We start from the raw sequence: 26,002 nt of genomic DNA on the forward strand, positions 1-26,002 counted from the left end.
AATTAACTCCCCGTGTCCACGTTCATTTTTACAGCTGAACCCTCCGGAGCAAAGATCAGTGATTTGCTGCTAGTTAGATGATGAACAATGTATAATTTAGACTATAATACATTTATTACTATTGTTTGCCCTCCGTTATCAAAAGTTTGAGTCTTTTGGCCCCTTTGATACTTAATTCCTGGCTCCGCCGCTGACAGCCGAGGTCTTTTTACGAGGAGCCGGACCTCTAGTAGTAGCACGTGATGCACGTACAACAATAATCTCCAAGTCCTGAAGATAGCGATTAATGAAGCACATCGTAGTACTTCACTTGACGTAATCGATGCTACGTCTGGTACATCATGGCAGCTCCCATGGAATGATTACACTTAAATCATACACGAGACGTATGCTCTCAATACACATCTACATTCAAAATAAAAATGTTTGTGACATTAACAAAATATTTGTAAATTTTAACAATGTCCGTGTATTAAAAAATGTTTGTAAATTTGAAAAATGTTCATGAATTCGAAAAATATTCATGAAATTGAAAAAGTTTCATGAATCAAAAAATCTTCACAAATTCAAAAAGTTGTGACTTTGAATCCAAAAATGTTCACAAATTTAAAAAATGTTCACAAATTCATAAACTTTCGTCGATAACGTTCGTGAATTCAGAATAAATTTCACAAATTCAAAAAATGTTCACATACTCTAAAAATATTTCTGAATTCAAAAAATGTTCACAAATTTAAGAAATATCCGTAAATTTGTAAAGTTCACTAATTCAAAAAATGTTTTTGGAGGATTAAAAATTGCTTTCGAGTTGAAAAATATATTTGCAAATTCCCAAAATAGTCATGTGTTCGAAAAATATTTACAAATTCAAAATAAGTTATAAAATTCAAAAACTATTTAAAAATTGATTTTTTAACAAAATTACAAAAAGTTCGATTATTCTTTAAAAAAGAAAAATGAATGGAAAAAGCCAACAGACAAAAATCAAAAGAGAAAACAGAAAATCAATAAAGACAAATAGATAAAATAGAAGAAAAGGAAGAACCGGATGCCCAAACCCCCCATCGCTCCCACGAAGGTTCTAGAAACCATATTCCCAATCCCCGATCGTTTCACAAAAACGCTCCGGATTTTTTTTGAGCAAATAACAAATAATCCAGAATTGAAAACGCTCCCGATTGCTTCGCTACTAGCTACTCCCTCCGTTCCTAAATATTTGTCTTTCTAGAGATTTCAATAAATGACTACATACGAAGCAAAATGAGTGAATCTACACTCTAAAATATGTCTACATACATCCGTATGTTATAACCATTTGAAATGTCTAGAAAGACAAATATTTGGGAACGGAGGGAGTACATTGGAAAGCATGTATGATACTAGTGTAAATACATAGTATCATACTTTGGTTTCATAGTGACCGTCTCTTTTTCTCACTTATTTATGTGTCACATCAGCAAAAATGCCTAATTGACATGCATGATATCACCTATGATATTTCTTTTGCGACCAGCCTAAGTGATACATATCAATTCTGGCTTGTCTAAAAATAATAATTTCAGTTATGGTGCAATCTTGCCGCTATCTTCACTGTGCCGCTCCCTCGACGCCCCTCCTTTTTGGCGCTAACGGCTCGCCCCGCACCAGCACCCAAACCATCAACAACCGCCTCGACTGGCCCCAGCCGGCCATGTTGTCGCCCACTCTGGCTTGTTTTCGGTGAGCCGGCGCTCGTCAGGGCACGACCGTCACCTACTCAGCGTCGCCTCCAGGTCTTCTCTAGTTCTCTTCTCTCCTATCTAAAACCGATTATCCAACTTTTGTTTTCAGGCAACCGAGGTTTAGCAGATCCTTCAAACTAGGGAACGGCTACATGTAAGTCGCTTGAAAATATATTTTGGGTAATTCGATATTCTGGACCATTAGATTGAAGATCCAACGTCAACCTTCTTTCTTCAACCTCCAGCTTTCTTCCTCCTCCAACCATTCCTCCTTCCACAAATTGGACTTGCCCAAATTACAAATTCAGTCAACTTGCATATAGTTATTATTGTGGTAAAACTAGTAACTAGTACTGTATGGTGCTGCGCACAGGATTATAGGTAGGATGTACGCACCGAGCCACCAGTCCCATTAACTCCAGCTCTTCTTATTTGGAATCACCATTACACATAGGACATACGCATGCACGTACGTACGTGCTGCAATACAATACGAGGAGACGCGCCATAGATTCCATACCGCAGTGAACGCCGACCAGAGATTCATCGGCAGTCACTTGCGGTAGCTTATTTATAATTCATCACCATCACCATTACATAGATTCTATACCACGGCGAGCCACCGACGCGAGAGCGGACCACATTACGTAACTTCACTTGAGGTAGCTGATGCTGACGCCGCCTACGGTGACCAGCTCACCGCCGCACCTGGGTACGAGCGACACGACCACCGTCTGGTCGCCGTCCGCTCCGATGTCGTCCATCAGGTCGCACACGCCGAACCTCGCCACCGTCTTGACCGACCCCTTCCTCGTCTCCTCGGGCCGGACCATGTGCGGCGTGTGCGCGAAGCTCCCGGCGCAGTACCCCGTCGCCGTCGCCGGCGTGCCGTCCACCCCTCCCTCGGGCTCGTTCACCAGCACGTCGAACTTGATGAACTTGTTGAAATGGTCGGCGATCTTGATCCCCTCCACGACCAGCACCTCCTCCTCCTCGTCCTTTTCCCGGCGGCTCCTCGACACCCTGGGCCTCGTCACGGTCACCCGTATGGTGCTGTCCAGGGTGGCAGGGAGGGTACCGGTGGTGGCGGGCGCCGGCGTCCCGCCGGACGCCTTGGCCGGCCTGGCGTTGAGCCACGGCAGGCCGACGTCCTGGTACGTGTACCGCAGCGCGGCCGGGTCGAGGCAGTCCCGGACGCGCACGCGCACGGGGCGGGCCTCCTCGTCGTAGAAGAGGAAGGCGGCGTCGAGCCAGTCGGGGTCGGTGAAGTCAGTGTTGCTCGGGCGGAGGCCGCGCCAGACGTGCCACAGGCGGTCGATGTTGCCGTGGTGCGCGAAGAAGATGGGGTCGCGCGCCGCCGAGAAGAAGTTGCCCATGTCCGCCAAGTTGGGCTGCCTTGGGTCGCCAGTCCAGACGTGGACCGTGCCGTGCGGCACGTTCTCCAGGGAGCCGGCGCCTGGGTCCGGCTGGTCGCCGGCGCGGTACGGCTGTCCCAGGAACAGCAGCGTCTTCTTCGCGTTCGAAATCATCTGGTGCGTACGTACATTTGTGTTATTTTAATGACTAGTGGTTAACTCTGTGGTTACGTTAACAATGTTTTTGAAGTTGCTAATTTTTTCAGGGATTCTTGAGGTTGTTAGTTGGTACTACTGGCCTGGCGGTACATGATCTTGAGGTTCTCGTCGATCTGCTGGTCTCTTGGGATATTGGTGTCGGACCCACTGGAGTCAAGGTCGACCAGCACCGGCGGCTGGTGCGCGGGGTCGCGCCTCTCGTCGTAGAGCGGCGACGACCTGTCGGCGTAGATGGCCGGCAGCGTCATGCCGGCCGGCGCGTCCCAGTTCCAGAAGGGCAGCGCGAAGGTGTCGTCGCCGATGAGCTTGCCGAGGATCCTCTCGTGGAAGTAGAGGTAGAACCTGCACGTTCAGCAAACCCACGCAGGGACAAGTGACGGCTCCTTGACGTTCAGCACAGAAAGGTGCAGGTCGTCCCACCCATAACCCATTGACCATACGAACCTGTGCCATGGGAAGAAGAGCCAGCAGTTGTGTATCTGGAGCTCCAGGTCCGGGAACCCGACCTGGTCGTAGGCGGCGTCGCAGTAGGCGCAGTGCACGTGCCACTGCTGCTCGAAGCTGCGCGGGTCGTCGGCGGGCAGCTGCTTCATGAGCGCCACGGCCCTCTCGTACTTGGCCAGGTACCCCGCGTCCACCAGGTGCGCTGCCGGACGCACGCGGAGCGGCGAGGAGGCGGGCGGCAGCACGAAGTCGGTGATGCCGGTGCCGGGCGTCGGGCAGCAGTTGGTGTCCGGCGGCGTGTTCGGGAGCTCGGGCGTTTGGCAGTTGCGGAGGTCCGGGGCCTGGATGGGCGCGGCGATCGCGCCTCGACCTTTGTCCGTGGCCAGACCGGCAGCCGCGGCGCCGCCGAGACCGAGGAGCACCTCACGGCGGTCGACGCGGCGGCCGCCGGTCGCCTCGCATGAGACTGGGAGACGCCGTGGCTGCCTCGCGTCCTTCCGGCGGTGAAGGGCACGGAGAAGGTTGCGGCGCGCAAGGGTTTGGAGGCTGCATGGCATGCGGGGGGTGGCACTCAGTGGCATGCGACTGCTCTCCATGCTGCCGGTGTTTGCTTTCTGGCTGCCGCCCGCTAGCTCACGGATAGACAAGATGTGGTGAACCTGAGCCAATCGTCCCTATATGTAGTGCGCGTGCACCGGGCATGTACCGTGTACAGCCGTTTGATTGGTTTGACAGACACGGTAGCTCTATGTGAACTGTGATCTTGCTTTAAATCAAAAAAAGAAACTGTGATCTTGCTAACCATATGTGCCATGCGGCGACGCGGCAGTTATATGTATTTTTTTTTTGCGGGTAACTTATATGTAAAGTTGATTGAGTTTGTAATTTGAGCAAGTCCATTTTGTGCCCCCGCAAAAAAAAGTCCATTTTGTGAAAGGAGGCTGAAAATAAATTTTCTAGTTCCTTGGTTTGATTCTCCACAAAAAAGTTCCTTGGTTCGGTTGTTCTCGACGCATTACGTGTGATAATTATAGGTGCATTGATCGATGGTGAGTGTTGAAACTCATATTATGTTTTTTTAGCAAGTAGTCATTCCATTTTGAGGACTTGCATAAAAATTCAGATAGTATCACAATCTCTTCTACGCAGAAGAATATGTTGAACAATTTCAACAAGTCCATGTTAAGATATCCAATATCTGTTGTTCGTCCAGCAATCTCTATGACCCCTTTGCGTGCTCCATAGTAGAAGATTATATATTATGTCAAACAAAGTCCCTTGCATAATTGCTTTGAATAGGTAAGTCAATTATGTCAAACAAAGTCCCTTGCATAATTGCTTTGAATAGGTAAGTCAATTATATATCCTTGAAGATTTTTCTAGGAAAGAAGAGCAAGCTTTTTTCTTTGATGTTCACCAAAACAACTCTTTTTTCTTGTTGTGGGTCACACACTGAGTGTATTTGGTAATACGATATTATATGTATCAATGACCTGGTGAACCCACTTATTAATCATTAGACAAAACCAATAAACATGAAAGGAGTTGATACATGATCAAGATTTTTTTCTCTTCATATTTTTCATTCAGCAACGTCCAATTATGAAATCCTTGGAAGAAAGGATGAATCGAAATATCGCTGCTATGCCAAAACTTGACGGAAAGAAAAAACCAAATTGCCCCAGTGGATAAATAAGGAATACAAAAACACAAACAATAATTGGACCAGAGAATGAGATTGCATTATAAGACCTCAATTGAACAGACCGAGCAATTTCAAATTGATGTAACATGAAACATTTTAGTTCAAAAGTCCCGTGGGGAAGCTATAAAAGTCCATAGACAGCCTAATTGACACATGCGTCTATTTTGGAGTCGCCGGGACATGTCTGTCACTGGTACCTGCAGTCGGCAATGGGCGCTACGCACAACGTCTCATGCGGGGACGTCTAGCCATGTCTGTTGTCGGCAGGTATTGTATGGTGCTTCTGATGGAGGTGTCATGTTTTGCCCGTTGTTGCTGGATCGAGGGTGGTGCGATAGTGATGGAAGACGAGGGTATGTGACCTCTTTCTCTTCCGGTATCCTCTCCAGAGGTATATGGTTATCTAGGCGCGGGCAGCCAGACAAGGGATGATGGTAGAGATGACTTCAACGATGATTATCCGCACTCCGGTGGAAACACAAGATCTTTGATCAGGCTATGTCCACGTGCACCTGCGTCATGTCCTTACTGAGGTGGTGGATCTAAACTTGGATTTGGGGAATGAAAATCACAAGATTGACCTTTGGTTGGACTCATCACCATCGGCGGACGCCCGACGATTCCTTCTCGAAGGCTTAGTATAGGAGTTGAGTATTTTTCATATTAAGTTTTTCGTTTATCATAGGGTTAATGGTTGTTTGATGTAGCTACTGCTGAAAGGCATGCGACCTCAGATTTTCTTTTTTGTTTTTTGGGTCAATGTTGTTCAGCTTCTTGGTTTTGAATAACAAATGATATATGGCAGTGTGCATCGCTCGGTGCAGAGGTCGTGGGTTGTCCTCCTTTAAAAAAGTTGATTGAGTAGCTGCAAGAGCAAGTGAGCAAGCGAGTGTGTGTTGTTTGTGGTAAGCTACTAGAATGTTCAACGTGAAGTTCACACGCATCGCTTAGCTACAACGTGAAGTTGTAAGATTGTCTCAAATCAAACTTCATTAAGTTTGACTATTTTTTTAAAAAATTACATCAACATCTGTCAAACCAAAATTACTTCATCAAATTCATTATGAAACATATTTTCATAGTATATGGACTGGACTAACCGTCGATCATTTTATTTTAAGTGATAGAACAGAACGACTCCCTAATCGCTATCATCTCGTGCCTTCCCACGTCCATTTTCACCAAAAAGTTTCCTTGTCTCGAAAACCATAGGTGCCAACACCGGTGGGTTTTCATTGTATTCCTTTCTAGTCACAAGAGAATATGAAAAATAAGTGCTATAAAGGGAACTTGAACCTAGGTTTATGGAGTAGTTACAAAGACCAATAACCAACTCAACAACTTTACTTTTGTTTGCTATTCATAAACAAAGGTATTTGAACCCTTCTTCGGTTCTTCCTTGTACCATATCAACACAAAAGTTAATTTATGCTTGGTAACTTTGGCATGAGCAACATGATAACTATAACATGAGCATCTTGGTAACTTCGACATTAGCGGCCTGGTAACAATTAGCATGATAAGGACGATAACTATATCATGAGAAGGCCGGTAACTATTGCATGGGAAGGATGATAGCTTTAGCATGGGTAGCACAATAACTGTACACAAATATTAACGGGAGTAAGTTTCTAGAACTATTTTCCCACCAGATGAAACGTTACCACCGTGTTTGAGGGTAGTTATAAGGTATCCGGTGCATAAATTACCATGCTTTTTCCATATAAGTTACTGTGTATATTTCAACAACTTTTTTCCCCGGGTCAAAGTTACCATGATGTTCATATGTAAGTTATCATGTCCGCGGCAAGCTGGCAAGTAAAATACCATACTATTTACACCCAAAGTTACCAGGGTATGTTTACAACAACTTTTTTCGCGGGTCAAAAGCTACCACACTGTTCGTACTAAAAGTTATCAGGTATACGGTGCATATATTACCATGATATTTACACATAAGTTTTAGGAGTATCTTTTTCAACGATTTTTCCACGGGTCAAAGTTACCATGGTATTTTTTATATAGGATATCAGGTCTGTGGTGCATATATTATCATTCTATTTACACAGGAAGTTACTGAAGGTGGGGTATGTTTTCAATAACTTTATGTCCTGGGTTAAAATTACAAGGTGTCTATACCCAAGTTAGCAGGTCTATGGTATGTAAGTTACCACTTTATATACACAAAAAATATTAGGATACGTTTCCACAACTTTTTGTCCTGGTTCAAAGTTATTGCGATATTTGTATGTAAGTTATCAAGTCTGGAGTGCCTATATTACCATGTTCTTTTCACAAAATTTACCATGTGATTCTAGCCGGTTGTAGGATCTAGTCTTCGATGTTGAAGTCGGTAATTCAAGTCACATCTCTAGTATATTTTTGATAAAAAATGGACCTCTAGTATTTTCTTAGGTAAAAAGACTGTAAAAAAGAAACAACGATAGGAGAGCACTCGATCAGATCTGCGAGCTAGTATGAAGTATGTCTCAACATGAAGGTATATAAATTATCTAACATGTATCTAGTCACAACACAGAGCCCTTAGATGGTTATGGGTAGATTGCTAATACTATTCAAGCCACCAGGTCCCAGGTTTGACTCCCGAACTTTGCTACTCCATCTGATCCATATTAATTGACGTATACTTGGTATAACTGTGTATATTAAGTGTGCGTCAATTAATATGGATCGAAGGGAGTATTATTTCTTTTACTGATATTAAAATGGAGGCAGCCCAAAAAGGGTGCCCTCCCACACGTTGGCACATGCGGGGATCATGGGATCGAGCGGGACCTACGAAGTTGAACACGGTATTGAGCGGGATCTATGGACCGCAGAAAAATCAGGAGCTGTTGGAGCGGGCATGCGACGATCGTTCGATTCAAACAACGGAATTGGGCATGTTCAGATCTGTCGCAATCAAGTTGTGGTTTGCTAGTTAACTTTTCAGTATATATATTTGACATTGTCCATCTTGCTAAATTCTTCTATAGACTTGGGCAAACTTAAAAGTTTGACTAAAAGAAAATTTGAACTTCTATTTAAAATATGTCCACGCACAGACACTATCACGTGTTAAGGTGCATGTTGGCTACGGTCCTACCACACACATATGCCTATGTAATACTTTTGTCATGTAGAAAGCACACTGCCACCTTGGGTCGCTCCCAGCGATGGCATAGGAAAAACCCAATCACCATCCATCGATGGCCCCACCTTCCCCTCTCATCGCCTTCGAAAGGCGGTCGGGCTAAGCCCATGCCTCAGACGATGGTGGTGGGGCTTGTTGTCTTGTGACACACATCTCCCACAAGATCTAGGTGCTTGTGATCCACCCTGGTGGCGGCTCCATCTTGGCAGTGCAGAGGCTCTAACAGTGTGGCTGCTTCTTCCCTTTCTCTTCGGGTGGCGGGACAGCATGTTGTGTCTCCTCGGCCGATGGTCGAAGCGGCAGCTAATGCAACTCCATCCTAGTTGCGGCAAGTCTGCAATGTTGGCCTCTTGCAGCTGCCCAACGACAGTCTCGTGGTGCCAAAACTTGCTACATGGCGTAGCGTATGACTATGGTTGGATCTAGAACTCTATATCCAGCTAATTAATGCATGCCCGCATGGTGTTACCAACTGGTATTAAAGATCTTCCAGCCCCCGCCGCTGGCTCGTGCCACGTGGTGGCCCTTTAGTCCCCACTCTTTAGTGCTGATTACAGAACCGACACTAAAGGGCCTAACGAACTGGTGCTATAGCCCGGTTCTGCACTAGTGGGAGTCGCTTGCTTGGAGAGAAATGATGACGATGATAGCTGGCCGACAATCTCGACGAAGTCCCTCTGTTTGATGGTGTGAGGGTGTCTTTGTGGGTAGCCAGATCGGCGAAGGTTGCCCCTTCTAATGGGTATGATGCGTCCGTTTTCGCTCGGATTTCCATGAATTAACTGAACAACTCTCTTCTTCTTAACTACTCCCTCTGTCTCAAAATAAGTGTCTTGAGCTTAATATAAATTTGTATTAGAGTTAGTATAAAGTTGAGGCACTTATTTTGAGATGGAGAGAGTAATAGATTGAGTCATAAGGCTTTTGGTTTAAAAAATACTTCAATGATGTAAGAGTATTAGCATTGATCCGTTGCCAGGTGATTGGATCCAACAACAATACTGAGGATTAGTATAAGAAGGTAGATGATAATGTTAAAAAACCTTAGTGCCGACCCTAAGGATACTTACCATCTTCGATGCATGGGTTCAAATAAGAGTGTATTGAGATCCAACTTATGGTTGGATGTTCATGAAGGCAGTGGTATCCCAGCCCATCAAGAAATAAACTCTAGCTTTTGATGCTTTGTTGTCTCACAAAGGCGAAATATTCGTTTAGTGAAAGATGATGTTCTCGTTGTAACAAGGTGTCTGTAATGACTTCGTCAATCTCAAAACCTGTCGGCACAGTATTTTGAAGGTGCTCATAGAGATAATATGTATGTGTTTGGATTTATAGGGACGAGTGTAAATACGTGTTGTGAGCGTGTATGTCTATGTGTTTTTTTTTTTAAATGATGCACTTATTTCTGGGTGAAATTGATGGTACACAATGAAACATCACAATACATTTTTGAAACAAGAAATAACAAATTTAATGAAACGTGACTCTAAAAGAATCTAATGAAAAATGTCGTGATACTTTGAAATAAGACAAACTCTGCCAAAACAACGGAAATGTTAATGCCCACATGTGTGGGCGTTGACCATCTCGACCACACGCATTCATCACCGTCCAGTACTATATGCACGAATCTTGACACAATCTGGCTGATTTTCTGTACCACGTAGGACAAGGCGTGTGTGTGGTGTGTGACATAGTTCGCCCACACATTCGTTTTACCACACGGAGGGGCCGGTGTGTGGGTGTTTAGCAGTTCACCCACACACCAGTTTTCAGTCACGCACAAGGGCGTGGGCATTTGCCATCTCGCCCACACGCCCGTCTTCTCTCCCACACGTAAGCTGCTAGTTGCCATGTGTTTTTGCAGCGCACATGGCAACTGCCTCTAGTGTGCTTTATAAATAGGTGGCAACTCTTTTTTTTACCCGAGTTGCCATGTGTTTTTGCAGGGTACACGGCAACTGTCTAGTGTGCACGTAAGCAGATGGCAACTGTCTTTTACCGGGTTGCCATGTGTTTTTGCATGGTACATGGCAACTGCCCCAACGTGCACGTACATGGCAACTTCCCTAACGTGCACGTAAGCAGATGGCAACTCTTCCTTTTTACATGGCAACTGCCCTAACATGCTTGTGAGCACATGGCAACTCTCTCAACTGCCTAGTGTTAGTATGTGGCAACTCCTAAAGTTATGAAATTATGACAACTACATTAGATCAGACCATACATGGCAACTGCAGTTGAGCAACCATGGCAACTGCAGTTGTCCGACATGGCAACCGTAATTCAGCGACATGGCAACTGCAGATAAACGAACATGGACGAGGGTCTGGACCATGGCAACTGAGGGCGCACGGTGGGCATCACGCGTCGCGTGCGGGACCAGAAGGGTACGAGGCCTGACATACGGGGTGTGGGCGTTATCAACGTCGCCCACACACACGCGTGTGAGAGGGTTCAGGAGAGAAAAAAAATATGTGTGGGCATTAGTTGTTTTGCCCACACGTAGGTGTATGGACTGGTTGCTGTCCATGTCACACGAGGCGTGTGGTTATCGGGATCCAAAAAAAAAAGAAACCGTGCATGGAAGAAAAGTCATTCTCGAGATCGTCGTGATTGCAACCGTAGACGTGGTAATATGCTGCACGCACGAGCTGTAGCTTTCTTCCGCGTCACGCCGACGCCGCCACCTACAGCCTCGCGTTTGGCAGATACTAGTAGCTAGTGAAAAGCTAATCCCGGCACCTCCCTTCGCAGCCAAGCTAGTCAAGCACTCCGAGGTGACACACTGTGTATATGCATGGTGATAGTATGATCAATAGCTATAGCTACGGTGATTCTGAAACTCCAAGGGACGGCCGGGAGGGCGGTTGAAGAAGACCTGGACACCGATCCAGATGTTCGGCACCCCGGCACCTTTGCCTTTCACTTTCAGGGGGACGTAGAGTGATCAAACTCCCGCTTCAGAACATGTTTATCTTGTACCGTAGCCGCGGGCCGTTTGCACGTAAGGGGGCATAACAGGGCTCCTCACGTAGACGTAGCCTTCTCGCATGTGGGATGCGTCAATGCTAGATCCTCACCTGCTACCTATTTGTGCCAATTCTTCCATGCGCGGATAGCGATGATGAACCGGCGCCGTCGTGATTACGTGTGTACGTACGTGTTTGAGTTGGAGCGTCTTTCGTCCATTTCCTGATTGTGGTTGTGGACAAGGGCACTGGTCACTAGGGGGGTAGAGAGGCCGGGCGGGGTAGCCCTGCTCCGGATCTAGTAGTCGGAGGCATTTTCAGCTCAGAAGAGAGCTTTCTCACAGCTGGTAGTCACAACAGATTTTCCTAAATCCACAGCTCACAGCTCACCGACAGTGTTCACCTTTGACATTGAGAGTTTGGTTGGATATCACCTGCTGCCCAGGGTCACTTTTCTTTTCGTTCTAGATTTATTCTTTACGTAACTAGCAGTGTGCCCGTGCGATTGCAAAGGATCCAAAATAGAATAATACATGTCCACAAACATGAAAGAAAGATACTTTAGTTTTGGTGTGTCTGTGTGACTACAAAATATATTAGATTTCATTCAAAATATATTTCCTATGGCATTTCGACGAGGTGAGGGAGAGATGTGGTTGATTTGGAGATACTAAAGGGTTTTCTGCAAAGTGAAACAAAGAAGTGGGGTCTTGTTGCAAAAATGTCATAAGTTACCTCATAGTCGTCAGATGCAGATCTGATCGTTAGAAATAACGGATGACAGGCACACCATCATCATCAACCGAGTCTTTTATAGTAGAGACCCGTTAGGCTACAAAAATTAAGAGTCGCAATATAATGAGAATTCTCTTAACATCTTGTTCTTGCCTCTCACATGAGAGATCCAGTTCATTGCCGTTCACTAGAGTGGCTTCACTACAGTTGTCTTCCGAGCGATGGAGCTGAGCCTGCCATCAACATTACTAGCCTCTTTCCCAACTTCGGAGCCGACCGATAAGATAAATCAGTCCTATTGGGATCATCTCTGCAAAGTCTGATCACGTCTGCCTTCTCCAGCACCTTGTTTAGCCTTCCCAGCCAAGATTTTCAATTTGTGCCATTGTGAAAACTTCTCTGTATCGAGACTAAGAACATCTTCATAGACAGACGAGGCATCGATCTTCGAAAAGCTCCTTTTATATTCAGATGCATGAGCCTCTATCTTTAGTTCCTCGCCAGAAGAGAAAATCTGAAAGAAAACACACTTCAGTCCGTTGCTAAAAATAACAACTTCTGGCACACACGTACCCAAAAGGCATCTAAAAGTATTATGATTCGCCACATCAGGTGCTAAGAGGGTAACAAATCATTTTCAAAGCAGTTGCAAATTGGGTTAAAATCCAATCCGTAGGATCAATGCCAGATATAACCATAAAATCCTTTAGAAGAAGGCGAAAGAACTTCAAGTGCTCCTTTTACGTCGTTCAATATCGTACCAGAGATGAGCGTGCTCAACAATTGATTTGTTAACCTGGATAAAAGGGAGCATTTGTTCCATCACTGAAATGAACATGCAAAATAAATTCTAGAAGACGTTCCATTGATCAGTAAACAAAGGGAAGCGCTACCGTTCACCCATCCCGGTGGATGAAGCTGCACGTGTCGACCACCTCCGTAGCCGTCAGATCTTCTTTTAATCGAACGACGTTCAATCATCTTCAACCTTTGCAACTTGGCCCTTGTTGCAAAGCATAAAGTGCAACAGTACTTGTTGCAAAAGGTTGTTTGACACGTCCATCACTCAACCAGCCTCATACATGTGCCACGTGTCCCTCATTGGTCCCTACCTCACTTACATCCAACACAGCAGATGTGAGCCACTCGTTTTCTTCATCCTTGTCTTCTTCATCCCCTTTTCAACTCATCTAGCACACCATGAATCACGCCGGCCATCAGCACTTCCTTGTCGTGCCACCATGAATCGAGGCTTCCACCTCAATGCGACCTCGACTGCCATCCTTCACGTTAAATGCCTGTCACACCGCCCCTGCTAGCTCCATGATGGCGACCTACATGCTTCAGGACGGCCACCATCAATGTTTGCATCCTCCTCTGCGCCTCCACATCCCGGGCCTCCAGCACCACCTTTACGCCCACAAGTCAGAGATGAGTTTCCACAACAACAGCGTTGTTGCAAATTGCAGCGGCAAACGACCAAGGGGATTTTGTTTTCTGCAACAAGCCTCTTGTTGCAGAGGGTCAGGCGCAACACTATGAAGTTTTTTTTTGCAATAGGTCTTGTTTTTGAAATACATGCCTTGTTTCAAAGAATAAACGGTTCGGCAGGAGCGCAACAAGGCTCATGTTGCAAAGTGTCGAGTGCAACACGAGCCTCGTTGCAAAGGCTCGTGCACGCTCATGGGGAGAAGATCAGACAAGTGCCTAGCTTGCCATGCAACGGCTACCGAGGTAGCAGATCTTTCTAAACATCACCCAACTGATGCGGTAAACAAATTCACGTTCTCAACTGTCGATATATAGTATGCTATGTCTATGAAAAACCTCCATCATCGACAATAAAGTGTTATTTGAACACAATTACTCAGAAAGGACTAACATTCTGTAACAAGAGGTGACTTATTTAAGCTTTTGATCGGTGCTGAAAAGAAAATAAAAGTACTAACATATATGGGAGAGATAAAGCAAGTAACGTCGCATGAGAAATAGGGACAGGCAGTAAGATACTAAGCTCACCATCTCTCAGGCTTGATATCAACGCCATGCAGATGAAGAATGCAATTAAATCTTTGCCTGGTTCCAATATTTTTTCAGGCAATAAGATACACCAGCTGGGCCAAATTATCACCTCACAATCCAGAATATCAAAATACATACAAGTTATTCCCTGAAAAGGCAAATGGTGATCAGTATTGTTCACATGGACAAAACCAACAAGAAAGCTTACAAAGTTATACTGACCAATTTAATTCAATTATTCTTTTATATTGAGCACTTCCCACAACTAGTTTCTTCTCAGAACTACACAACTTGATGAGCCTCTTGGCTAGGCGATTGTTAATTGCCTTATTGTCAAGGTCGATGGGGGTGGGCACCCTCTCATACTTCTGGAATACTTTAAGACTATGAGAATAAACACATATGATGGATTTAAAAATCTTGTCAAATTGCAAGTTCCTATATCCTGAAGCATGGTAATTTTCCAGCCATGCATCAATCATAAAGCGTGGTGTTGCTTAAATCCGTGTTTATACAATTCTCTTAGTGATGCTCCAAAAATGTTATTATGTAAAGCTAGTTGTTAGTATTTTCAAAACAATCCATAGTTTAATTCTTGGTAGGAGTACCATATTATGGCTCATTAAACCCTAGTAGGAAGATGTAACCACTTTGTTGAATTTTGTACATATCAGAACCCACTTAGGTTTCAACCAACACTAATTGATATTTTAAATATCTGTTAGCAGATGTCTGGCCATTGAAAATATTGCAGCATGGCACCAAAAGAAAACATGGTAACGAGGAAAGAGTCGAACCTAGAAAAAGAATAAATATGGTCGACCAACTTGATTCGATTTTGAATCAGTTCAATAACAAAACCAAGCACCAGGTACCAAGTAATGAATTCATGTTTATACTCCACCCGCTCGTTGCAAAAATAACCGAGAGTAAAGATCAATGAAAGGTTGTTGTCAATTTTGTAAAGCATCACTTTGTTCGAGTTGGCGACAAGAAGCATAAGGAAAATATGAAGTAAAAACTGTAACAAAGAAATGGTAGCGTTAATAACAAGCGGTGGCAAGCTTGCCTAGAAGTCATGTAGAAAAAACAACAGAGAGATTGATCACGATCAGATGATCTTGAGTACTTCATTGATGATAAAGACAAAAACTAAGAAGTATCAGCAATCAACAAACAAGTACCTTCGCTGGATTTTTGAAGTAGCCCACATGAAAAGAGAAAAATTACATGCAAGAGGGTGCTTTGCATAGCTGATGGAACTAGATGATCCGTTGCGCCATTGACACAGAGACCAACAGCAGCCCAAAAGTTAAGTGAACTATCTGAAAATGTAGGCAGGAAGTTAAGCAACACTATGGGCAGCACGTCTAACAAATATTCATTCTATAAATCATCCCCAGAGGACATCAGCACAAATAAATTGAGAAACCTTGCCAAAGGGCTGAGACATGCAAAGGCTCATTGAAGAGGAAGAGGGACAAAGAAGACGGCGATGACGACGACAACGAACGAGGCGCCGCTTCCCTGCCATGTTCGTCGTTTCAATAAGAGAAGCTCACAAGAAATACACGGATGCAAAATCTATACCTACTAATAAAGCAAGGTGCGTTTCTCCGATTTTTTCATCCGTTCACAGCCAAAAAAATATTGTTTTTCTTTCCGAGGTGGTACTAAACTTTCTATGTTCGTCTATTAGCAAAGGAAAAACAATTTGTGCAGAATTTCGTACATGGGCCGCGCGCACTATGGCCCCGTAAAGTCATCCCATTTTTTTTCTGCCCATGTAGCAACAAAAAATCATATTTCCCGCACAAGGCGGTAAATAGTTTCAGGTACGCACAGGGCGCCCAAAACTCAGCGGCCGATTTATGCTTGTGTTCGGTTTCCATTTTTATTTTTCTGCTTCGTTCTCTTTTTGTTTCGTATTTATTTTTTACTTTTCACATTCTAAGTCTATTTTCTACTTATTATCTGAAATTCAAAATTTTTGAAAAAATTCGCAATTTCATTTTTATTCAAGAATTCATAAAAATATACGAATTACATAATTGTGTTCCTATTCTAAAAAATGTTTGAATATTTTTAGTTCTGCCAAATTTTTTCAAAATTTAAAAAATATTGCCATTTGTTAAAAAATGACTGTATTTAAGAAACAATATTTAGAAAAATTCATTTTGAAAATATTCCAAATTCGAAAAATATTTTTGTTTTCGCAATATGTTCAAAAATTGAAAATAATGTTAGAATTAAAGAAAAAATTACTACAACTCTTCGGAATCTTCAAAACATGTTCTTGTTGACAACTTAAAAAATGTTCGTGGTTTAAAAAGCTTCATGTTTTTAAGAAATGTTTGTGAATTTCAGGAAATGTTCCATTCAAATTTTTTGTTCTTGCTTTGTCCAAAAATGTATGGAATTTTCAGAAAAACAATTGTTCGTAATTTGGAAAATGTTCACGTTGCCAAGTATATTTGGCAGTACATAGTTATCAGTTTTTGAAAAGTTCAAAAAAATAAATAAAAATGTTTCGACGTTGCATTATGTTCTTTAATATTCACGCTGACCATTGGTTAACCGGACGCGTTTGTTTGAGTGGCTAGCGACATGTGGTCTGGTCTTTGAGGTCATGTGTTTGATCACTACCATACTGGGCCTGCTCCGCATCCGGCACATCGAGCTAAGTCGGCTTGTTCAAAATAAAGGACACCATAACTTATTGAACTCCATGTGCCGATAAAAGAGAATATGCTGGTAATATAATTAAAAGAAATTGCGGGCACATGCCAATACAAGAGAATATGGACATGTGGGGGTCTTGATCCATTCTTATAATGAGCTAGAGGCATGCAATTTTATTATTCCGTTGCAAAGCACGGGCATGTGTGCTAGTAGATTTAATGAGAAGTGTGGGACACCGTGTTTCCAGCTTGCGGTAACAAAAGAAGGCACGCCTGCAAAAGATCACAGATCTTCCCTCTTCCATAATGTAGTGCATATAGATTTTATCGGAAATCAAATTTAACCATATTTATAAAGAAAAATAGATACATCTAAAAATATCAAATACATATTGTTGGATACATCATGAATTATATTTTCATTTTCGAAAAGAGATGCATTATTACTTAAAAGACTTAAGCATTACATGCGGCCTTTGCATAACTAAGATGCACACAGCCAAATGAAGGTCGTCTTACACAACAAAAAATAAACAAGGTGAAGTACAAAGTGGCATGTAGAGTCTGCATAACGCCTGAAGCGTTGGGCGGCCCAATCCTAAGATCATGCTACCATCCATGTTGAGTAAAAGTATCCCTCACCGTGGCCCCCAATCGTGTACACATCTCCGTAAACAAGTCTGGATTCTCCACATGTTGTAGAGAGGACCATAAACAAAGAGTCCTAATACATCTCTAGATAATCTGCATCAGAGAAGAACTTTTATTATTAAAAACATTATCATTTCTACATAGCCAAAGCGACCAAATAACGGCAAGCGCTCCCAACCTGTGAAGAGTTCTAAACATGTGGTCAATCTCATGTAACCAGTTGCCAAATACATTAGCAATACTACAAGAGGGATACAAGCGAGAAGCTATTTGGATGACTGGTCATATAGAACGAGCCAATTTGCATTGAAAGAATAAATGTTTTATTGTCTCATCATGCTAACAAAATACGCATTGCGGACTTCCATGCCAATTCCTCTTAATAAGGTTATCTTTAGTAGGAATGGCTATGCAACAAAGAAACCATGCAAAGATTTTATTTTTCAAAGGTATCTTCATGTTCCAGATCTTCTTGTTATTATCAACTGACACATCAGACTGGATTAACGCTCTATACATAGACTCCACTAAGAATTGTCCATTCCCATGGAGGTTCCACGGAATACATCAGACCCATATGACAAATGCACCATGGCCAACCGCTGGAGCAGGATATTCCACGATTGGAGTCTGGGTCCAATTAAATCCCTTCCGAACGTCACATTTGATGGAAATGATTCTATTACCGTGGCGATAGTATCACCCTTGTGGTGCATAGTATTGTATAATGTAAATGTTTGGTATTGTAGCTATAAACTTGGTCAAAGTTTTCTAAGTTTGACTTTACAAGAAATCTATATGCATTACATTGTGAAATGGATGAAGTAGTTCACGCTAAGAATATGGTTTGTACTACAAACTGGCAGTTTTATCATACGGTGCATATTTATACAATCAATAAATTTGAACAATTACCTATTTGTGAACTCTAGCATATTATTGATTCAAGTATTTTCTCTTTCATAATAGAGGGAGAGAGAGCAGCCCCAAAGACACAATAGAGGCAAGCATGCCCTGAGTTTCTTGCCCGTGGCTGCACCCTCTCCTCCCCTCTCCCTCTCCTCTCTCTCTCTAGTAATTCCACCTACACCGCAAGGCTATTGCTCCCCTCTAGTTCTCCGACGGCGCTCTCGTTCTAGACAGTGAAGCCTTGTTGGATTGGCAATTCCGTATTTTACCTACAAAGGCACCGTACTATGGGTCTATCGGTTCGAGGGACGAAATTCTCATGGCTAGGAGATAAAACCTAGCTGCGGGAATCTGCATCAACTTGCTTCACCAACTCGTCAAAATTGTATCAGCGAAAGGGGGTTAAACCGTTTGCATATGGCTTAACTGCACTACTTTAATAACTAAAGAACCTAACCAATTCAAAGGTATCACGGGAGGAACACATGATCCATGCCGGCGGCGCGTAGAAGCTTTGGCCTCGCTGTCCGAGACCCTCGATTTTCTTCACCCCACCATCCTTGAGATTGTACATCCCAACAGCCCGAAGGTCGCTGGGATCACTGTGAATTCCGTACGACCTGCGAAGGCCCCCCCCTGTTGAGCCCATCGCTGGTGAAGTAGACGCAGTCGGCCTTGACCTGCGGCCACTCCGTAGTTGGCAAGCACACAGAGTTGTTCACCCCGACGAACAACGCAATGTCGCCGATGTCCTTGACTTCCTTCCATGGCCACTGCCCGTTGTCGCCGAGGACATGCACCTTGAAGGAGCACGACCACCTGTCTTGGCCGTGCTGCTCCCTGGTCACCGTGTGATACTTGAGCACCACCATTAGCCGCCCTCCTGGACCCACCACGAGGTACTTGCTGCACGAAGGCGACTTGCCGTCTTCGTTTTCTTCGACGGTCAGCCTTGGCACGACGGCCATGGCAGTGTACGCGCCGGTCTCTGAGTCGCGCTCCCACGCCTCCACGACGCCCGTGTAGGAGAGGGAGTAGAACTGGCCGTCGTGGTGGACGGCGTCCTCAACGCCGTCACGCGAGGGGGCCAGCCTCCACGCCGGGTCCTCCGCCGTGGCGAAGGCCGGGGTTCCGATCGTTTGGTGCATGATGAGCATGGCGGCGTAGCTTTTTTTTGCATCGGAAGGGGAGTTTTATTAACTTAAAATCATGGTGTTGCAATCCGCCCGAAGGGAAGGATGAAGGAACTCAGGGCTTGTATCAAGCCAACTCTCTGTCCACTCTGATGTACATGCTAGACGTGCACATAGGTGGCCAGGAACATTTACCTCCCTACACACATGGGTAACTGAAAAGGAAACGAATGAAGCACTAATCTCCTCTAACTCAATCAAGTTAGGCGCTGCAACAGACCTTGAGTTGTCGCGCGACTTCCAGATGGTCAACCTCCATTATCACATGTGAGTAACCACGAAGCTGAGCAAAAATCATCCCTTCTCGAAGAGCTAAGAGCTCCCTAATGAAAGGATCGGTGACGGCGTGAAGAGGCTTACTCCAAGCTCCAAGGAACGCGATGTGCGACCTGGCCACACCTCCCGCGCCCTCCTTCATGTCCTCAACATTAACCGCTCTGTCGGTGTTGATTGTGACCCAACCCGTTTCCGGTGGTCGCCAACACTGTCCATCCGGCTGAACTTTCCGTTTTGGTGGCAATTCCAATATTGCCAAAGTCTCATGAACCCGTTTTAGCGCTTGTCCAGGGTCATAGCCGTCTCGCTCATGCGTCCAACAATTGCGTGACGACCATATACTGTGCATGATTGTGATAATCTTGCTTCTGTCTCCCTCCGTGAAGAGTTGATCAAGTAAGATATCACGGGCCCAAGTATTTGGGTGCAACCGTGGTAGATATAAATCAAATCTGTCCTGGGCTGCCAACCAAAATTTCTTTGCATGAGTGCAATGCACTAGTGCATGTAACATGTCCTCGTCCATAGCCTTGCATACGTCGCACATAGCAAGTGGTTTGATATGGCGATATTGCAAGTTAACCGAGTCTGGGAGTATCCCACGCAGTACTCGCCACCAGAAAACTCGAACCTTAGGTATGACGTTAACTTTCCACAGGGTTGTCCATAACTGTTTATTTGCTGATGAAGCTTCGGTGATCGTCCCTTCCTCTAAAGAGCGGAGCTCGTTGTGAGTCACAAGAGAACGATACGCTGATTTTACAGAGTAGATGCCAGTTTTCTCCAAGGCCCAAGCCAAAGTGTCATCGCCACAGGTCGGGTTTAGTGGTATATTCGGGATAGCTTCCACATCCGGTTGCATAAAATTTTGACGAATCAGTTTCTCATTCCAGTTGCCAGTGTAGTCATCGATGAGCTCTAAGACAGTGAGAAGTGGCGTTGTTCCAATGCACCCCCTGGGCTTTAGTGTCGGGTGTTGGGAATCCAACTATCAGTCCAGGTAGCTATGGAGTGTCCGTCGCCCACTCGGCGAATAAGACCAACATTGAGGGTGTCCCGCCCCGCAATGATGGCCTTCCATGTTGCTGAAGATCAAGCCGGGGCTGTGGCGTTAAGAAAATCTGTGTGAGGGAAATATTTCCCTTTCAACACCCGAGCGCATAAGGATTCCAGCTTTGTAAGAAGGCGCCAGCCATGTTTTCCGAGCATCGCAAGATTGAAGAGGTGTAGATCTCGGAAGCCCATACCGCCCTTTACTTTTGGTTTTGCAAGATTATCCCATGAGAGCCAGTGAAGAGAGCGCTTGTCAATGGAACTCCCCCACCAGTACTTCACCATCGGTGATGTAATACTCTTACAAACCTTCTTTGTCAGGAGAAAACAACTCATGCTAAAAGTAGGGATGACCTGGATTATGGTTTTTAGCAAAACTTCCCTTGTCGCGCATGCCATATTTATCTCCGACCATCCTTCCATTTTACCGCGACATCTGTCCACTACATATTCGAATGTCCCACTGGTAATTCTGCCAATAGCTGTCGGAAGCCCCAAATAGCGTTCTGAGAATGCTTCCACGTTGATCCCGAGTGACTGCTTAAGCAGAACTCGTAGGGGCTGTGTTGTGTTGCCGCTAAAGTAGATAGAACTCTTCTCCCGGTTGACCGCTTGCCCCGAGCATTCGGTGTAAATCCGGAGAACCTCATTGAGCCTCTCTGTACTTTGGATATTGACACTAAGGAAGATCAAACTATCGTCAGCGAATAACAAATGATTTACCCAAGGTGCATGAGAACTCACTCTGATGCCTTTGTCGATGTATGCGCCACCAAAATTGTTAAGTAGTGATGTGAGGCCCTGCGCGCACAGCAAAAACAGATACGGCGACATGGGGCATCCCTGTCGGAGCCCCCTGGATGGACTGAAGAACGGCAATAATTCACCGTTCACCCTAATCGTGAACCGCACCGAAGACACGCACTTCATGATCAGGCGAATAAAATTCCCTTCAAAGCCCAGCCTTGTTAGCATGGCTTCGAGATAGTGCCATTCCACTCTATCGTAGGCCTTAAGCATGTCTAACTTAATAGCACAGCAAGCATTCTTGCCCTTCTTCCGCCGTTTGATAGCGTGAATACTTTCATAAGCGACGAGTACATTGTCCGTTTTCAGTCTTCCCGGATCAAAAGCACTCTGCTCCTCTCCTATAACTTCATCCAAAATCCCCCGCACTCTATTGGCAATAACTTTGACCGCAATCTTGTAAAGGACAGGGCATAGAGCGATAGGGCGGAACTGTGATATTTTCTGTGGGTGCCGTACCTTTGGGATTAGTGTGATCGAAGTGTCGTTTAGACCCAATGGCAGCTCACCCCCATTCAAAAAGTCCAGGACGGCCGTTCTGATGTCTTCTCCAATAACATCCCAATGCCGTTGATAGAAACCTGCTGTAAACCCATCCACTCCTGGGGCCTTCGACGGTGCCATATCAAAGAGTGCCTTCTTAACCTCCTCTGCCACGTACGTTTTGTTAAGAAACTCATCCATTTGCTCGGTGACCGTGGGTTGGACACAATTTAACAGCTCTTCCATTGGCTTGTAACCCTGCGTGTTATACAAGTCATGATAGAAGTTTGTAATTTCTTTCTTCACCGCCTCTGGATCCTGTAAGATTTCGCCTTGAGCATTCTCCAAAGACGTGATACGATTAACTCTTTTGCACTGAGCAGCCTGGGCCTGAAAGTACCCAGTGTTGCGATCACCCTCTCGTAACCAGAGCACCCGCGATCTCTGCTTTAGCCATATTTCTTCCTGTCTCAAGGCCTCTCGCAGCTGCGATGCAACCACAACTTCCTCCTGCGACGGGCCTCTCCGCATCGAAACACTCCGTAAACGTTCCAAATGTTTCTGAAGCTTACACACTTTCTTTGAAAGATTACCAAATTCGCGGTCGCCCAAGCACCCAAGTCCTTTTGGACAATTGTTAGGGCATCAACTATGCCTTGCAGGCCTCCTCGGCCTGCGCCTGCATGCCATAAATCATGCACAAGCTGGTCATATTGACTGTGAGACTGCCACACATTCTCATATCTAAAAGTTCGTTGAGCTCGTGGCCATATATTGTTTGCATCTGATCTGAATTTTGCTTTGACAAAGTGATATGTCCATTTTGCATCATGCTTTTATATCGATATTTATTGCATTATGGGCTGTTACTTCACATTATGTCACAATACTTATGGCTATTCTCTCTTATTTTACAAGGTTTACATAAGGAGGGAGAATGCCGGCAGCTGAAATTCTGGGCTGGAAAAGGAGCAAATATTAGAGACCTATTCTGCACAACTCCAAAACTCCTGAAACTCCACGGAATACCTTATAATAAATAATGAAAAATCCTCGCCAAAGATGAAGACCAGGGGGCCCACACCCTTGCCACGAGGGTGGGGGACGCCCCCCCTTGGGCGCGCCCCCTACCTCGTGGGCCCCCTGGTGGCTCTCCGATGACCATCTTCTCCTATATGAAGTCTTTTGTCGAGAAAAAAATAAGAAGCAACCTTTCAGGACGAAACTCCGCCGCCACGAGGCGGAACCTTGACGGATCCAATCTAGGGTTCCGGCAGAGACGTTCTGCCGGGGAAACTTCCCTCCCAGAGGGGGAAATCATCGCCATCGTCATCACCAATGCTCCTCTCATCGGGAGAGGGCAATCTCCATCAACATCTTCATCAGCACCATCTCATCTCAAAACCCTAGTTCATCTCTTGTATCCAGTTCTTGTCTCCAAGTCCGGGATTGGTGCTAGTAGGTTGCTAGTAGTGTTAATTACTCCTTGTAGTTGATGCTAGTTGGTTTAATTGGTGGAAGATCATATGTTCAGATCCTTTATGCATATTATTACCCCTCTGATTATGAACCTGAATATGCTTTGTGAGTAGTTACGTTTGTTCCTGAGGACAAGGGAGAAGTCTTGCTATTAGTAGTCATGTGAATTTGGTATTCGTTCGATATTTTGATGAGATGTATGTTGTCTAGCCTCTAGTGGTGTTATGTGAACGTCGACTACATAACACTTCACCATTATTTGGGCCTAGAGGAAGGCATTGGGAAGTAATAAGTAGATGACGGGTTGCTAGAGTGACAGAAGCTTAAACCCTAGTTTATGCGTTGCTTCGTAAGGGGCTGATTTGGATCCATATGTTTCATGCTATGGTTAGGTTTACCTTAATACTTTTGTTGTAGTTGCGGATGCTTGCAATAGAGGTTAATCATATGTGGGATGCTTGTTCAAGTAAGAACTGCACCCAAACACCGGTCCACCCACATGTCAAATTATCAAAGTACCGAACGTGAATCATATGAACGTGATGAAAACTAGCTTGACGATATTCCCATGTGTCCTCGGGAGTTTGTCCAGGCTTGTCCTTTGCTACAAAAAGGATTGGGCCACCTTGCTGCACTTTATTTACTTTTGTTACTTGTTACTCGTTACAAATTATCTTATCACAAAACTATCTGTTACCACTTATTTCAGTACTTGCAGAGAATACCTTGCTGAAAACCGCTCATCATTTCCTTCTGCTCCTCGTTGGGTTCGACACTCTTACTTATCGAAAGGACTACGATAGATCCCCTATACTTGTGGGTCATCAGGACACTTTTCTGGCGCCGTTGCCGGGGAGTGAAGCGCCTTTGGTAGGTGGAATTTGGTAAGGAAAAATTTATATAGTGTGCTGAAATTTACTGTCACTTATTACTATGGAAAGTAATCCTCTGAGGGGCTTGTTCGGGGTATCTTCACCCCGACCAGTAGAGCAAAGAGTTGCTCCTCAACCTACTGAACCTACTGAAAATGAATATGAAAATGAAATTCCTTATGAGTATCCTTCAGGTATGATAGAAAAACTGCTAGCTAATCCTTTTACAGGAGATGGAACAAAGCATCCTGATGAACACCTAATATATGTGGATGAAGTTTGTGGATTATTTAAGTTTGCAGGTATACCCGATGATGTTGCTAAGAATAAGGTCTTCCCTTTATCTTTGAAGGGAGACGCATTGGTATGGTATAGGCTATGTGATGATACGAGATCATGGAATTATAGAAGATTGAAATTGGAATTTCATCAAAAGTATTACCCTGTACATCTTGTTCATCGTGATCGCAATTATATATATATATAATTTTTGGCCTCGCGAAGGAGAAAGCATCGCTCAAGCTTGGGGGAGGCTTAAATCAATGTTATATTCATGCCCCAATCATGAGCTTCCAAGAGAAACTATTCTTCAAAATGTTTATGCTCGGCTTTCTGAAAATAATCGCACCATGCTCGATACTTCTTGTGCTGGCTCTTTTATGATGAAGACTATTGGATTTAGATGGGATTTATTGGATAGAATTAAACGCAACTCTGAAGATTGGGATCTCGACAAAGGTAAGGAGTCAGGTATGACACCTAAGTTTGATTGTGTTAAATCTTTTATGGATACCGATATTTTCCGTAAGTTTAGCACTAAATATGGACTTGATTCTGAGATAGTAGCTTCTTTTTGTGAATCTTTTGCTACTTATGTTGATCTCCCTAAGGAGAAGTGGTTTAAATATCATCCTCCCATAGAAGTAAAAGTAGCTGCACCTATTAAAGTTGAAGAAAAGACTGTCACTTATAATGATCCTATTGTTCCTACTTGTTATGTTGAGAAACCACCTTTCCCTGTTAGGATAAAGGATCATGCTAAAGCTTCAACTGTGGTTCGTAAAAGCAATATTAAAACATATACACCTCCTGAGCAAGTTAAAGTTGAACCTAATATTGCTATTGTTAAAGATCTCTTGTCTGATAATATAGATGGGCATGTTATTTACTTCTGTAATGAAACTGCTAGAATTGCTAAACCCCGTGATACAGATAAACCTAGACCTGTGGTAGGCATGCCTGTTATTTCTGTTAAAATAGGAGATCAT

General features: G+C 44.3%; 2 protein-coding genes across 2 annotated transcripts in view; both read right to left on the reverse strand.

Annotated features, from left to right (window-relative positions):
• Nucleotides 1-2,128: 2,128 nt before the first annotated feature.
• On the reverse strand, nucleotides 2,129-4,401 carry LOC125534117 (polyphenol oxidase I, chloroplastic). Its single transcript, XM_048697414.2, has 3 exons — nucleotides 3,740-4,401; nucleotides 3,376-3,637; nucleotides 2,129-3,250 (listed from the first exon to the last, which is right to left on the reverse strand). Exons 1-3 carry the CDS (start codon nucleotides 4,333-4,335, stop codon nucleotides 2,375-2,377), a joined length of 1,734 nt encoding a protein of 577 aa, XP_048553371.2. The 5' UTR covers nucleotides 4,336-4,401; the 3' UTR covers nucleotides 2,129-2,374.
• A 14,769-nt stretch (nucleotides 4,402-19,170) lies between these two features.
• Nucleotides 19,171-26,002, reverse strand: part of LOC147986765 (uncharacterized) — a 49,738-nt gene continuing 42,906 nt past the window's right edge. The window contains exon 3 of the mRNA XM_087542142.1: nucleotides 19,171-19,741. Coding sequence (XP_087398268.1) covers nucleotides 19,171-19,741 — 571 coding nt within the window. The remainder of the gene's footprint in view (nucleotides 19,742-26,002) is intronic.

This window comes from Triticum urartu, chromosome 2A, assembly GCF_056163025.1.
Source record: "Triticum urartu cultivar PI428250 chromosome 2A, HENAU_Tu73, whole genome shotgun sequence".
In the NCBI taxonomy this organism is placed as follows: domain Eukaryota; kingdom Viridiplantae; phylum Streptophyta; class Magnoliopsida; order Poales; family Poaceae; genus Triticum; species Triticum urartu.